The sequence below is a fragment of the Budorcas taxicolor genome, chromosome 14, assembly GCF_023091745.1.
Source record: "Budorcas taxicolor isolate Tak-1 chromosome 14, Takin1.1, whole genome shotgun sequence".
Lineage (NCBI taxonomy): Eukaryota > Metazoa > Chordata > Mammalia > Artiodactyla > Bovidae > Budorcas > Budorcas taxicolor.
In genome coordinates this window covers 77269983-77286544 of record NC_068923.1, presented here as the reverse complement: position 1 = coordinate 77286544, position 16562 = coordinate 77269983, and the positions used below count along the sequence as shown (strand labels likewise).

Genomic DNA, 16562 nt, shown 5'->3' with positions numbered 1-16562 from the left:
ACACAGAAAAAACTCTTTCTGCCTTCTCCTTTTCTGCCTAACAGCAGGACATAAATTTCTGTTTATGAAGGTATTCCCTCCTCTCCTCTCATACCAAGGTGAGGAGTACAATCCTTATCACAGCGGTTGGACAGTCAGCATTGAGGTGAGTCTGCAGAAACAAACCTCATTAAAATAACTCATCTTCCATTAGTTTTTCCATATATTTACTTTCTAGAAGCCAAAACCCTTTTTCCTTTGTCTAATCATTTCTACACAATTTATCACACTTTGTTAAAATGATACATAGGTTCCCAGAGGTAGTGGTTTCTTTGAGTTTTCACTTTTCTGTGAAGCCTCCAGGAGTATATAAAATAAACCTTTTCTCCTGTTAATGTCTTTTGTCGGTATGAATTATTGGCCTCAGGTACTGAACCCAAATTGGTAGAGGAAAAAGATTTTTCCTCTACACACCAAATCCTGCTTTGTCATTACATTTCAATTTTGCTTAAGTGAAGATTAAGGAAGCTAATCTATGTGTGGTAGATAGTAATTTAGCCCCATGAATGCTAACTACTCTTATAGAGTTTACAATGAGCTTCCTCCTTAGAAGAAATACTCCAGGGACTTCCCTGGCGATCCAATAGTTAAGACTTGGCAGGGGGGTGCCAGTATGATCCCTGATCAGGGAGCTAGGATCCCAGATGTCTTAAAACCAAAGAACCAAAATAAAAGCCATCTTGTAACAAATTAAATGAAAAGCTTTTAAAATGGTTCACATTAAAAAAAAGAAATACTCCATCTCCTTTTCTGTAGAAATGAAAAATAAACATTGCAGAAGTACCTAGATGGTTACTACTATCCAAATTGAGTTTTACTGTATAAGATTCATAACTGTTTTCCTACACTACATTTCAGCTATGGCCACCAAAGATTATCCATCATTGTGGGGCTTCGGGACAACAAAAACATTTAAAATTCCTGTTGAACATTTGGATTTCAAGTATATTGAAAAATGTTCAGATGTTAAACACTTGGAAAAAATTCTTTGTGTGCTCAGGTAAGCGTTAAAAAATCTTGTTTCAGTCTGCCAATTTTAATTATCTTGTTGACTTCTGAAATTCAAAGCCTCATTAGAAATTTTGGAGCAAAATTTCAAATATTGAGATTGTTGTTTTTGTCCATGTTAGGTGCCAAAACAGTGGTTTTAAATCTGTGGTTAGTTTGGATGGTTCTGGCCCGATTTAATTCCAGCAAGAAAATGCAGGAGACACAAGTTCAATCGCTGGGTTGGGAAGATCCCCTGGAGAAGGAAATGGCAATCCACTCCAGTATTCTTCCCTGGAGAATCCTATGGACAGAGGAACCTGGCAGGCTACAGTTCATGGGGTCACAAAGTCAAACATGATTTAGTGACTGAACCACATTTTCCAGCACCAGACTTAGGTTAATCGGCATCCCAGGAGGAGAGCATTTTTCTTGCTTCCTTCCTCCCATTAAGGTAAAGCAGCTGTTAGGAGGCATCTTCTTCCGCTGATAAAGCGCTTTGGCACTGTCTCACTTCAAACTACCTGCCAACAAAGGTGGGTGACTCACTGGGAGCTGTCACATGGACGGTGGGGTGGGAGAAGGAAGTAGGACCAAAAGTCAGGGAATCAAGGCCTTTTCTGGGTAAGAGCCCTATGGCCGTGATTGTCAAACTTTCATATTCACCAAATATGGCTGTTAAAAAATTGCTAATTTGAGGGCCCCATTCCTAGAGATTCTGCTTCAGGAAATTGGGAGTGGGGCCCAGGAACGTGTTTCCAACAACAGCCTGGAAGATCGACAGGCAGGTGGTCAAGGGGGCTCTGCGACAAACGCTGACCTGGGACTTCCCAGTGGTCCAGTGGTGTGCCTTTCAATACAGGGGATGCAAGTGTGATCCCTGATCAGGGAACTGGGGTCTCACAGCCCTCAGAGCAACTAAGCCCTGGTACTGCAACTAGAGAGAGTCTGTATATGACAATGAACAATCCCACATGCAACAAAGATCCCAAGGTGCTGCAACTGAGACCTGACGCAGCCAAATAAACAAATGTGCTCAGTTGCTCAGTCGTGTTCGACTCTTTGTGATGCCATGGACTATAGCCTGCCAGGCTCCTCTGTCCATGGAATTTTCGACGCAGCTTACCTGAAGCAGGTTGTTGCCATTTCCTTTTCCAGGGGATCTTCCCAACCCAAGGATCAACCCCGAGTCTCCTGCATTGACAGGCAGATTCTTTACCACTGAGTCACCTGGGAAGCCCAAGTAAATAAATACTTTTTTAAAAAGGGAAACACTGACCCGTTGCATACCAACCTGTGCCACCTGTGTGGTGTTTCTCGAGGAATTTTCGTTTGGAGGGTTTTCTCATATTGCAGAAGCACTTGTGAGCATGAACTTCCCCTTTCCAGGACATCAATAGTATTCCTTTTACTCAGCAGTGATTCATTCTTTCCTCTGATACCCTTCTTTATCTCTATGTCCTTTCCTTTTTCTTTCACCTTTAGCCTCCTGCCCTTCCTAAGCAGTCCTGCTTGTCCCCAGCCAGAGTTGAGGTAATAGCCTCATCATATCATTGTTTTCTCTTTTGTTTTTCTCAACATATGAGAACATTTTCATTTGTATTTGATCAATGACTAATAAAGAAAACAAGAGTTTATGGGATGAAAGAATTTGAAAGACTTTTTTAATTAATAGCCTTTTTAAGTGGTATGGACTTGGAATTATATTTTAAACTTTAATTTGAAAATGGGATTTATTTTAATTTCTCTAAAAATTTAAAAGTAAGTAGATTCACAAGAAACAGGGAAAAGATTGATTTTCCTTAAAAAAAAAACAAGCAAAAAAGAACAGATGTCTCTAACTGTGAGGAAGGAATTCTGTTCCTTGAGTGATTGAATTGAGAGGTGTGTTGTTCTAAACTCTTCCTCTGCCATTATCTTCCTATGCCCTTAGGGAAAAAAATTGAGCTAGGATAGTAATTCCTCACTGGAAAGTAACTCCAAAGTCTCACTCTTTGCCTGTCTCTAATAATGAATTTCCATTTATAAGTTTAAAATTACCTTATGTACAAAATGAACATGTGAGTGTTGAAGAGGAGAGAAAATGTTATTCATTCAACTTTTAAAGCGTGTGATGGAAATTGGTGTCTTTGGAGCTCCTGTTTCTCCCCTTCATTGCGACACTCCATAGATCAGATGAAAGTAGAGGTTGCTGAAATTGAGGAAGGTTCGGGGAAAGCAGCAGCCCAGCCTTCCTCCTTGTAGGGAGGCGGGTCATGAGATCTTGGAACCCCTGGGCTCCATGGAACCCAGCTTGCAAACCACAGGTTTACGTGATCTCTAAATAAAGTGGTAACTCTAAAATTTCTGAATTTTTTAAAAGGTCTGGTGAGGAAGGATACTATCCTGAACTTACAGAATTTTGTGAAAAGCACCTTTCAGGCTTAGCTCCTGGAAGTAGAGCTTTGAGGAAAGATAAACCTGCAGCAACAGCATCCAGTTTTACAGCAGAAGAATGGGAAAAAATTGATGGTGACATAAAGGTATAGAGTAACATCACTTTTTTGGTGACATTGTCATGGGATATATATCTACTTGTCTGAAATCAGTAAAGGGAATTTTGTGGTAATTACTTACGTATTATTGGTTGCTTCTTACATCCAGGAAACTATTGTGACTATGTTTTTGTAGATTTTTATATATATATGGAAGTGCGGAGCATGCTCACGTACATGTATGTATTTTAAATGACTAAGTAATACCCCATCCTACAAAAGAAACATAATTCAGTCAGCATGTATAAATCGTGCTATCCAAACATGTTTGTTCACAATTTTTTGTACATCCTGGTTATTTCCTAGGAATAAGTTGTTAGAATTCAAGTGCCCTGATATGAAAGGATCTGAATGTATTTCTGTTAAAACACGTTTCTTTGTGTCTCAGAAAGTTGTACCTTTGTAGTCTCCCAACAGCAGTATGTAGGAATGCCCACTTCAGGTTACTCTTCCCTGGATACGATAATCATTTTTTGCATTTTAAAATCAAGTGAATGGTTTAAAAATGACAGTACATAATGTATTGTTTGTTTACCATAACATTAAAGTTTTAGAAGTCTGTCACTTGAATTTTTTATTTCGTTAATGACCTGCTTGTATCTTTACTGATTTCTTTTAATCAGCATTATTGTTATAGTTTACACTGAATAAAACTTAGCCATTTTATAAAACAAATGAATGTATACAACAAAACAGAAACAGGCTCACAGATATAGAGAACAAACTAGTGGTTACCAGTGGGGAGAGGAGAGGAAACAGAGGCAGGACAGGAGTAAGGGATTAAGAGATACAAACTACTATGTATAAAATAAAAAAACAGCAAGGATGAAATAGAGAAATAGAGTCATTACTTTATAACTTTAAATGGAATATAATCTACAAAAATATTTAACCACTATGTTGTACACCTGAAACTAACATTATATTGTAAATCAACTGTATTTCTATTTTTAAAAAGTTAGCTGTATTACGGTAATTTCACTGAGCTTTGACAAATCGTATACTATAGAATATTTCTATCACCCCTGCAAGTTTCACTGTGCCCCTTTGCAGTCAGTGCTGACCATATACCCTGGTTCCTGGCAGCCACTGAACTGCTTTCTATCATTACAGATTTGCCTTTTCTAGCCTTTCATATAAATATAATTGTATAGTATATCTTCTTTCATATCTGTCTTCTTCCACTTAGCATGATGCTTCTGAGATTCATCTGTGTTGTTGCATGTGTCCATGGTTCATTCCTTTTAATTGCTGAGTAGTAGTGATTTGTATGGCTATCTTACAGTTTGTTTAAGCATTTACTACTTGATGAACAAATGCCAATTTTTTTTCCCTTTCTTTTTTATTTATTTGGCTGTGTCACATCTTCAGTCTTCATTGTGGTATGTGGAATCTAGTTCCATGACCAGGGATCGAATCTGGGCTCCCTGCATTGGGAACTACAAGTCTCAGCCACTGAACCACCAGGGAAGTCCCCCAGAATATTTTCTAAAGTGGCAATCAATCCTGCCAATAATGGATAAAAGTTCCAGTTGCTCTACATCATGGTCCATAATTAGGATTGTCAGTTTGGTTAATTTTAGCTCTTCTGTTGGGTGTATGATGGTATCTCATTGTGCTTTTTATTTGCATTTCTCTAATTGCTAATGATCAGATAGATTATATTCTTTGCAGCCAAAGATGGAGAAGCTCTATACAGTCAGCAAAAACAAGACCAGGAGCTGACTGTGGCTCAGATCATGAACTCCTTATTGCCAAATTCAGACTTAAATTGAAGAAAGTAGGGAAAACCACTAGACCACTCAGGTATGACCTAAATCAAATCCCGTATGATTATACAGTGGAAGTGAGAAATAGATTTAAGGGCCTAGATCTGATAGACAGAGTGCCTGATGAACTATGGAATGAGATTCGTGACATTGTACAGGAGACAGGGATCAAGACCAACCCCATGGAAAAGAAATGCAAAAAAGCAAAATGGCTGCCTGGGGAGGCCTTGCAAATAGCTGTGAAAAGAAGAGAAGCGAAAAGCAAAAGAGAAAAGGAAAGATATAAGCATCTGAATGCAGAGTTCCAGAGAATAGCAAGAAGAGATAAGAAAGCCTTCAGCGATCAATGCAAAGGAATAGAGGAAAACAATAGAATGGGAAAGACTAGAGATCTCTTGAAGAAAATTAGAGATACCAAGGGAACATTTCATGCAAAGATGGGCTCGATAAAGGACAGAAATGGTCTGGACCTAACAAAAGCAGAAGATATTAAGAAGAGGTGGCAAGAATACACAGAAGAACTATACAAAAAAGATCTTCACGACCCGGATAATCACGATGGTGTGATGACTCACCTAGAGCCAGATATCCTGGAATGTGAAGTCAAGTGGGCCTTAAAAAGCATCACTATGAACAAAGCTAGTGGAGGTGACGGTATTCCAGTGGAGCTGTTTCAAATCCTGAAAGATGATGCTGTGAAAATGCTGCACTCAATATGCCAGCAAACTTGGAAAACTCAGCAGTGACCACAGGACTGGAAGAGGTCAGTTTTCATTCCAATTCCAAAGAAAGGCAATGCCAAAGAATGCTCAAACTACCACACAACTGCATTCGTCTCACACGCTAGTAAAGTAGTGCTCAAAATTCAAGCCAGGTTTCAATAATATGTGAACTGTGAACTTCCTGATGTTCAAGCTGGTTTTAGAAAAGGCAGAGGAACCAGAGATCAAATTGCCAACATCTGCTGGATCATGGAAAAAGCAAGAGAGTTCCAGAAAAACATCTATTTCTGCTTTATTGACTATGCCAAAGCCTTTGACTGTGTGGATCACAATAAACTGTGAAAAATTCTGAAGAGATGGGAATACCAGGCCACCTGACCTGCCTCTTGAGAAATCTGTATGCAGGTCAGAAAGCAACAGTTAGAACTGGACATGGAACAACAGACTGGTTCCAAATAGGAAAAGGAGTGCGTCAAGGCTGTATATTGTCACCCTGCTTATTTAACTTATATGCAGAGTATATCATGAGAAACGTTGGACTGGAAGAAACACAAGCTGGAATCAAGATTGCTGGGAGAAATATCAATAACCTCAGATATGCAGATGACACCACCCTTATGGCAGAAAGTGAAGAGGAACTAAAAAGCCTCTTGATGAAAGTGAAAGAGGAGAGTGAAAAAGTTGGCTTAAAGCTCAACATTCAGAAAACAAAGATCATGGCATCTGGTCCCATCACTTCATGGGAAATAGATGGGGAAACAGTGGAAACAGTGTCAGACTTTATTTTTTGGGCTCCAAAATCACTGCAGATGGTGACTGCAGCCATGAAATTAAAAGACACTTACTCCTTGGAAGAAAAGTTATGACCAACCTAGACAGTATATTCAAAAGCAGAGACATTACTTTGCCGACTAAGGTCCGTCTAGTCAAGGCTATGGTTTTTCCTGTGGTCATGTATGGATGTGAGAGTTGGACTGTGAAGAAGGCTGAGCGCCGAAGAATTGATGCTTTTGAACTGTGGTGTTGGAGAAGACTCTTGAGAGTCCCTTGGACTGCAAGGAGATCCAACCAGTCCATTCTGAAGGAGATCAGCCCTCTGATTTCTTTGGAAGGAATGATGCTAAAGCTGAAACTCCAGTACTTTGGCCACCTCATGCAAAGAGTTGACTCATTGGAAAAGACCCTGATGCTGGGAGGAATTGGGGGCAGGAGGAGAAGGGGACGACAGAGGGTGAGATGGCGGGATGGCATCATTGACTCTATGGACGTGAGTCTGAGTGAACTCCAGGAGCTGGTGATGGACAGGGAGGCCTGGCGTGCTGCAATTCATGGGGTCGCAAAGAGTCGGACACGACTGAGCGACTGAACTGAACTGAATTACTAATGATGTTGAATGTCTTTTCATTTCCTTCTCATCCGTATATCTTCTTTTGTCTTTAAATCCTTTGCCCATTAAAAAAATTAGATTGTTTATGTTCTTATTGAATTGTAAAATACATATCTTCTGTGTATTTTACACATGAGGATATATCTTTGCAAATATTTGCTGATATTGTATGGCTTGCCTTTTCATTTTTTTTTTAATGGCATCTTTGGAAGAGCAAAAATTTTTACTTTTGATGAAACCAATTTTTCTTATAGTTTGTGCTTTTGTGTCCTATTTAAGAAACCTTTGTCTCATTTAAGATCCCTAAATTTTCTCCTATGATTCGTCTAGAAAGTTTTATCATTTCAACTCTTAAATGTAGGTGTAAGGTCAGTTTTATTTTTTGGACACACAGACAAATATATACAGACACCCAGTGCATATATTTGTATATACCAATATGCATATCGAAATGTTCAAGCATCTAATGAATGATCATGTTTTCTTCATTGAACTTCTTGGTGTGAATGTCAAAAATAGGTTGACTTTGTACATGTAGCTCTGTTTCTGTATTCTGTTCATCAATCTAAATATCTGTCTTTACAGCAGTATTCCATTGTCTTGATAACAATGTCTTTTTAAACATTTTTAATTTTATATTGGAGTATACTCACATGCTTGCAGAAGGCAATGGCAACCCGCTCTAGTGCTCTTGCCTGGCAAATCCCATGGACAGAGGAGCCTGGTAGGCTGCCATCAGACACGACTGAGCGACTTCACTTTCACTTTTCACTTTCAAGCATTGGAGAAGGAAATGGCAGCCCACTCCAGTGTTCTTGCCTGGAGAACCGGGGAGCCTGGTAGGCTGCCTGTCAGACACGACTGAGCGACTTCACTTTCACTTTTCACTTTCAAGCATTGGAGAAGGAAATGGCAACCCACTCCAGTGTTCTTGCCTGGAGAACCGGGGAGCCTGGTAGGCTGCCTGTCAGACACGACTGAGCGACTTCACTTTCACTTTTCACTTTCAAGCATTGGAGAAGGAAATGGCAGCCCACTCCAGTGTTCTTGCCTGGAGAACCGGGGAGCCTGGTAGGCTGCCATCTATGGGGTTGCACAGAGTTGGACACGACTTAGTGACTTAGCAGCAGCAGCAGCGTACTCACATGCTAGCAAGATTATGCTCAAAATCCTTCAAGCTAGGCTTCAGCAGTACATGAACCAGGAACTTCTAGATGTATAAGCTGGGTTTCAAAGAGGCAGAGGAACCAGAGGTCAAATTGCCAACATTCATTGGATCATGGAGAAAACAAGGGAATTCCAGAAAAACATCTACTTCTGCTTCATTGACTATTCTAACACCTTTGACTGTGTGGATCATAACAAACTGTGGAAAATTCTTAAAGAGAGGGGAGTACCAGACCACCTTACCTGTCTCCTGAGAAACCTGTATTCAGGTCAAGAAGCAGCAGTTAGAACCGGAAATGGAACAACTGACTGGTTCAAAATTGAGAAAGGAGTACGACAAAACTGTATATTGTTACCCTGCTTATTTAACTTCTATGCAGAAGTTGAATTTCACATCATGTGAAATACTGGGCTGGGTGAATCACAAACTGGAATCAAGATTTCCAGGAGAAATATCAACAGCCTCAGATATGCAGATGACATCACTCTAATGGCAGAAAGTGAAGAGGAACTAAAAAGCTTCTTGATGAAGATAAAAGAGGAGAGTGAAAAACCTGACTTGAAACACAATATTAAAAAACTAAGATCATGGCATCCAGTCCCATCACTTCATGGCATATAGAAGGGGGAAAAGTGGAAGAAGCAATGACAGATTTTATATTCTTGGACTCCAAAATCCCTGTTAATGGCGACTGCAGCCATGCAATTAAAAGATGCTTGCTCCTTGGAAGAAAAGCTATGACAAACCTAGACATATATTAAAAAGCAGAGACATCATGTTGCTGACAAAGGTCTGTAAAGTCAAAGCTATGTCTTTTCCAGTAGTCATGCTGGGATGTGAATCAGACCATAAAGAAGGTTGAGTGCCAAAGAATTAATGCTTCTGAATTGTTTTGCTAGAGAAGACTCTTGAGAGTCCCTTGGAGTGCAAGGAGATTGAATTAGTCAATCCTAAAGGAAATCAACCCTGAATATTCATTGGAAGCACTGGAGCTGAAGCTCCAATAGCTTGGTCATCTGATGCAAAGAACCAACTTAGTGGAAAAGGCTCTGATGCTGGGAAAAATGGAAGGCAAAAGGAGAAGGGAGAGGCAGAGGATAAGATGGTTAGATAGCATTAACAACTCCATGGACATGAATCTGAGCAAACTCTGGGAGATCGCAGAGGACAGAGGAGCCTGACATGCTACAGTCCATGGGGTCGCAAACAGTCAGATATGACTTAGTGACTGAACAGCAACGAAATAGTTGGTTTACAATAGTTGTGTTGTGTTAGTTTCACATGTACAGCAAGGTGACTCAGTTATGCACTTACATATGTCTATTCTTTTCCAGATTCCTTTCTCATGTCAGGTAGTGCAAGTCCTCCAACTTTGTTCTTTGTTTTTCGAAGTTGTTTTGGCTGTTCCAGGTCCTTTGCTTGCCAATTTCTACAAAATAGAAATTGTATTTGTGTTGGGATTGTTTTGAATTCGTTGATCAGTTCTGGAAGAATTGATATTTCGATAATATTGAGATTTCTGATTGATGAACATGTATTTTTCTGTTCATATAAGCTTTATTTAATTTTTTGAAGCAGTGTTTGTAGTTTTCAGTGTATATATACTTCTTATATATTTTTAATGAAATTTATTCCTAAGTATCTATTTTATACTATTATAAAAGTTGATTCTTTAATTTAATTTGCTCATTCCAAGTCACTTCAATTATGAAATTTTATTTATTTTTATTGTGGAAAAATACACATCATATGGAGTTTATCATCTTTATCATTTTCAAGTATACAGTTCATTAGTGTTAAGTATATTCATATTATTATGCAACCAATCTCAAGGACTTTTTCATCTTCCAAAACTGAAACTCCATACCATTTAACAATAACTCTCCAATCCTACCCCCACCACCAGCCTCTGGCAACCATCATTCTACCTTTTTTTTTTTCTGATCTGTTTACATTCTTTTTATTTTTTATTTGTTTATTTTTTATTGAGGATGATTTACAGTGTTGTGTTACTTTCAGGTGTACAGCATAGTGATTCAGTTATACATACATATATGTTGGTATCTTATTTTTTTCATATCCTTTTCCCATATAGGTTATTGTGAAGTATTGAGTATAGTTTCTTCACTTTGATTTATCTCTAGGTCCATCCATGTTACTACAAATGGCATTATTCCATTCTTTTTTATGACTGAGTAACATTTCATTGAATAAATATACTACATCCTCTTTATCCATTAATCTGTTAACAAACATTTAGGTTTCTTCCATTTCTTGCCTATTGTAAGTAGTGTTGCAATGAATATTGGGGTGCATGTATATTTTCTTTTCTCTGAATCTATGCCCAGCAGTGGGATTGCAGGATCGTATGTTAACTCTATTTTTAGTTTGTTAAGGAACCTCCATACCATTCTCCATAGTGGCTGCACCAGTTTGCATTTCCACTAATAGTATAGGAGAGTTCCTTTTTCTACACACACTCTCCAGCATTTATTGTTCGTAGACTTTTTGATGATGGCCGTTCTGACAGTATGAGGTGATACCTCATTGGGGTATTGATTTGCATTTCTCTAATAATGAGTGATGTTGAGCATCTTTTCTTGTGCCTTTTGGCCATCTGTGTATCTTCTTTGGAGAAATGTCTATTTAGATCTTCTGCCTGTTTTTTTGATTGGGTTCTTTGGAGTTTTTTAATATTGAGTTATATGAACTGTTTCTATATTTTGGAGTTTAATCCCTTGTCAGCTGCACCATTTGCACATATTTTCTCCCATTCTGTAGACTGGTTTTTCATTTTCTTTATGGTTTCCTTTGCTATAGAAAAGCTTTTATGTTTAATTAGGCCCCATTTGTTTATTTTTGCTTTTATTTCCATGACTCTAAGAGATGGATATTGCCACAATTTATATCAAAGAATGTTCTGCCGGTGTTTTCCTCTAGCAGTGTTTTGGTATCCAGTCTTACACGTAGGTCTTGAATCCATTTTGAATTTATTTTTGTGCATGGTGTTAGAGAATATTCTAATTTCCTTTTTTTTTTACATGTAGCTGTCCAGTTTTCCAGCACTATTATTAGAGAAACTGTCTTTTTGCCCTTCTTTGTTCTTGCCTCCTTTGTTATAGATTAATTGACCACAGGCCTGTGGATAATTTTGAGGCTCTTTATCCAGTTCTATTGATCTGTATTTATGGTTTTTGTGCCAGTACCATACTCTTTTGATTATTGTAGCTTTGTAGTATAGTCTGAAGTCAGGAAGCCTGAATCCTGCAGCTCTATTTTTCTTTCTCAAGTTTGCTTTGGCACTTCAGGGTCTTTTATGTTTCCAAAAGTTTAAAAATTTTTGTTCTAGTTCTGTGAAAAATGCTATTGGTAATTTGATGGAGATTGCATTGGATCTGTAAATTGCCTTTGGCAGGGAATTTATTTTATTAAAACTGCAAAGTTATTGGTATAAATTTGTCTAAAATATCTTTTTTTTAAATATCTGTAGGATTGTTAGAGATGAGCTTTTTTTATGCCTGCTAATTTGTATTTTTTCCTTTCACTTTCTTTTGACTAGTCTTGTTATGTTTGTCAATTGTGCAATTATTTCCAAAAAACCAAGATTTGGATGTTGATTTTATTTTTCTATTTTATGTTTTATGGATTTCTACTCTTATTTTTTAATTACTTTTATTTCCTCCTACTCACTTTGGCTTTAATGTGTTTTCTATTAGTTTTTTAAGGTAGAAGCTTAATTATTAATAATTGATCTTGAACCCTTCTTCTTGTTTAAAGTTGCAAAATTTCCTCTAATACTTTATCTGCATGGTATAAATTATTATATATCATGTTTTCATTATCTCTTAGTTCAAATTATTTTCCATCTGATTTCCTTTTTAACTCATGAACTCCTTATAAGTGAATTCAAATTCCAATTTCTTGGGGATGGTCTAAATACTTATTATTACTGAATTCTAGTTTAGGTCTGTTGTGGTCAGATTCCATACTTTGTATAATTTCAACCCTATGAGATTTATTGTGACTTTTTTTGGCCTATGCTCCATGTGCTCTTGAAAATAGCATAGAAGTCTATATTGATTAGGCCAAGTTGGTTAATGTTGCTCAAATCTACTCTAATGTTACTGATTTTTTGTCCACTATTTTCCTGTGTCCATACTCTTAATCAAATAGATTCATTTTGGATACTGAGTATTTTATTTTTGGAATTTCCATTAATTCTTTTTTAAAGTTTTCAGTCTTCTCCTGAATTTCTCAACTGTTTCTGCCTGTTGTTCACTCTTCTCATATATTTATTGCAGCTGTTTTTAAGTCTCTGTTTGTTATTTCCAACATCCATTCACTCTCTGTGTCTGCTTCTGTTGGCTATGGGTAGCCTTTTGCTGATTCTTTGTCTTTATTGTCATTTTTTATATTTTATGCTGTCCATGGTATATAAAGGACTTCCCTGGTGGCTCAGATGGTAAAAAATCTGCCTGCAATGCAGGAGACCCAGGTTTGATCCCTAGGTCACAAAGATTCCCTGGAGAAGGGAATGACTACCTTCTCCAGTGTTCTTGCCTGAAGAATCCCATGGAGAGAGGAGCCTGGAGGGCTACAGTTGCAATCCACGGAGCTGCAAGGAGTCGGACACAACTGAGCAACTAAACGCAGCACAATACATTGTGTATAAAAGAATCAGAAGTAATTAATATTTACCAATAGAAAGGAGCATGTCCTTTCTGTCAAACTGCTAAAGTTGGAAAATGTGGTCAATCTAATCTGTATGTTAATTTGCACCTGATTTGCTTGGGTGTTTAAGATAAAGACATAGGTTCTACTGTCAAGGAACTTACAGTGTGGTAAGAGAGACAAACAATAAATAGAGGATTTTAAATATTCATGCTAAACACTTTTGTCCCAACCAGGAAGTTCAGAGAAGGCTCACTGGAAGGGAGATGAATATGATCTTGCAAGATAAATAAAGTAGAAAGGGCAGAAATGAGTATACTGACCAATACTGAACTGTACACCTAAGAATAGTTAAGATGATACATTTTATGTTATTGTGTATTTCCCTACAATTGCAAAACACAGAGTAAGAAGGGCATGTCAGATAGAGAGAATGTCATGATCAAATTGTCACCTAAAAATTGACCCATAGTATGATGATATATAGTCTTTTCTAATGTCTGGTTAATTATGTAAAGCTGTATATTTACCTTCTTTTTTTCCTCTCTTCTTCTCAGAGTTGGGTATCAGAAATTAAAAAAGAAGATGATAAAATACACTTTCATGAAACTGAAACATTTCCAGCGGTAGAAGATAATTTGCCTCCAGTTCGCGGTTCAAACAGCCATCTTCATGTTGCCAAGGTATACCTTTTTGGTGTGGGGGGTCGGTGGTAGAGGAGGAAATTGTTGTTTATTAAGAACATTAGCTTGGTTTAATCATTGTAGCCAAAGTGTGGTGTCCTCTGGGCAGCTGGAGAGTTTTTTCATGGTGATCCTGTGTTTTCACCTTGTTGAGTAAGCCTCCCCTGGAGATCAAAACAAAACAGTATTTTCCTTTGAAGAACTTGCATCTTGGGTTTACTGCTTCCGTTATTTTTATTTTTTGACTGTGCTGTCTCTTCTACTCTGACAAGTTTTGATGAGTACTTAAGATCCAATTGAGTATGTAAACGTTTCAGGGAATAATTTTATGTATCCAGTAGAGGTACAGTGGGAATAGTTTGCATAATTAAATATGGATTTAAAGCATTAAACAGATGGATTAATCTGTTTAATTAATCCATTAAATCCATGGATTTCAAGCAGTTATAGATGGCTTCTCTGTTTAGTGCGTCCCCCTCCCCCACCCCCAGCCCCTCATGGTTATTTCTCTGAGACTGGTCTCTATTTTGCCACGCAGGTCTCTCCTTTCTAACGCATGGTTTCCATAGAGAAGGGCTCTGTTGGAGTTCCAGGTTCACTTAACTTCCAGTTAAAACTGAGTTTCTTTGTGTCTCCTTGACCCTGATATTACAGATCCCAGCCTGTCTCCAGGGGATTTTGGCTTGAATCATACATTGCATTGCCTCTGCCCTCCTTTTTTCCCTGCTTTTTTTCCCTTTTATTCTTATCTCTAAGAGGATGGTTACCTAACTGTCTTCATTTTGGGTTGGGTCATTTTTGTTTTTCTCCTTTCTTCTTTGACCTCTCAGTTTTATTTGAAAACTATCCATAGCCCTTCATCACTCTGGTCCTTGGTAATTTACCTTCCTGGATCTTTTTACTCCTCACTAGGAATTACGCAGGTAACTGAGGTACACAGTAAATAAGTGTGGCAAGAATAACACTATCTGTAATCAATGAATTTGTATTTATTGAACCCTCATTATGTGCTAAGTCTATATCCTGAAACTATAACAATGAATAATATTTCCTCCGTGTCCTTACTGTAGTCCAGTAGGAGTAGACAAACTAATGTAGTTCTCAAAGTATGGTCCATGGATGCTGGTTATTCCTGAAATCCTTCTAGGGGATCCATAAAGTCAATATTATTTTTAAAACTCTTTTGTAAAATAATGCTTTGTCTCTTTCACTTCGTTGACTTTTGCACTAAGGGTAAAACTGCTGGTTGCTGTTTAGTCGATTAAGTCATGTCCAGCTCTTTGTGACGTCATGGACTGTAGCCACCAGGCTCCCCTGTCCATGGGATTTCCCAGACAAAAATAATGGAGTGGGTTTCCATTTCCTTCTCCAAGGGATCTTCCTGACCCAGGAATCAAATTCACTTCTTCTGCATTGGCAGGCAGATTCTTTACCCCTGAACCACCAGGGATGCCCAAAACTGCTGGTGCCTTACCGTGAATTAAGGCAGTGGCACTAATTGAACTAGCGGTCATTGTTTTCTCCACTGCTATGCACTCATAGTAAGAAATTCCTATTTAACTTAAAAATGTCTTTGATGAAATAACAAAAAATGTATTCTTTTTGTTAAATATGATACCTTGAAGACATATCTTTTTAATATTCTGTGCGACAAAATGCAGACTTCACAGAAGGCACTTCACTGTGAAATGAAATATGATGATCATCATAAGAAAACCTACTTGTGTGACTGACTGTCAGCTGAATTAGCAACTTTTTCCTGGAACAACTTTTACTTGAACAGATGACGACAGACCAGCTGTAGTTATTCAGAGTTCAGTTTTTGGTAGACATTCTCATATAAATGAATGAAATAGTCTGTCACTTCAAGGAAAACAATGAATGGTAGGAGCTGCCAGTGGTAAAATCTGAGCTTTCAGGTGGAATTCACAGTACTTCATATTCTTAGGGGGCTCTCAGATAGATGCTTGAGACCAAAAAAAAAAAATTTCCCCTTAGGGGAGACACTTAATGACTTTTATGATGAGCTCTGTGAGTAGTTTTAATTTTTTAAAAAAAAATTGAGCTGCAGTTGATGTATGGTATTATACAAGTTATAGGTCTTATAGTAATATACAATTTTTAAAGGTTTACTCCATTTATAGTTAATATAATATATTGGCTGTATTCCCTGTATTTTACAGTATATCCTTGTACCTTATTTATTTTGTACATAATAGTTTGTACCTCCTAATCCCCACTTTCTCCTCTCTCCCTACTGGTAACCACCAGTTTTCTATGTCTGTGAGTCTGTTTCCTGTTTGTTATATTTATTAGTTTGTTTTATTTTTTGGATTCCACATACAAGTGGTACCATATAATATTTGTCTTTCTCTGCCTGACTTATTTCCCTTAGCATAATAGCCTTCAAGTTCATCCATGTTGTTGCGCATGGCAAAAGTTCATTCTTTTTTATGGCTTAGTAGTATTCCATTGTATGTATATGCCACTTCTTGATTCATTCATCTGTTGATGGACACTTAGGTTGCTTCCAGATCTTGGTAATTGTAAATAATGCTGCTGTGAACATTGCGGTGCATTTATCTTTTCAAGTTAGTGTTTT

At 37.8% G+C, this 16562-nt stretch overlaps 1 protein-coding gene across 1 annotated transcript in view; it reads left to right on the top strand.

The window, feature by feature from the left end:
• Positions 1–899: 899 nt before the first annotated feature.
• The window catches only part of SPAG1 (sperm associated antigen 1), an 83321-nt gene continuing 67658 nt past the window's right edge, over positions 900–16562 (top strand). The window contains exons 1-3 of the mRNA XM_052651845.1: positions 900–1039; positions 3389–3548; positions 13835–13960. Of these exons, the coding sequence (XP_052507805.1) occupies positions 900–1039; positions 3389–3548; positions 13835–13960 (426 nt within the window). The remainder of the gene's footprint in view (positions 1040–3388; positions 3549–13834; positions 13961–16562) is intronic.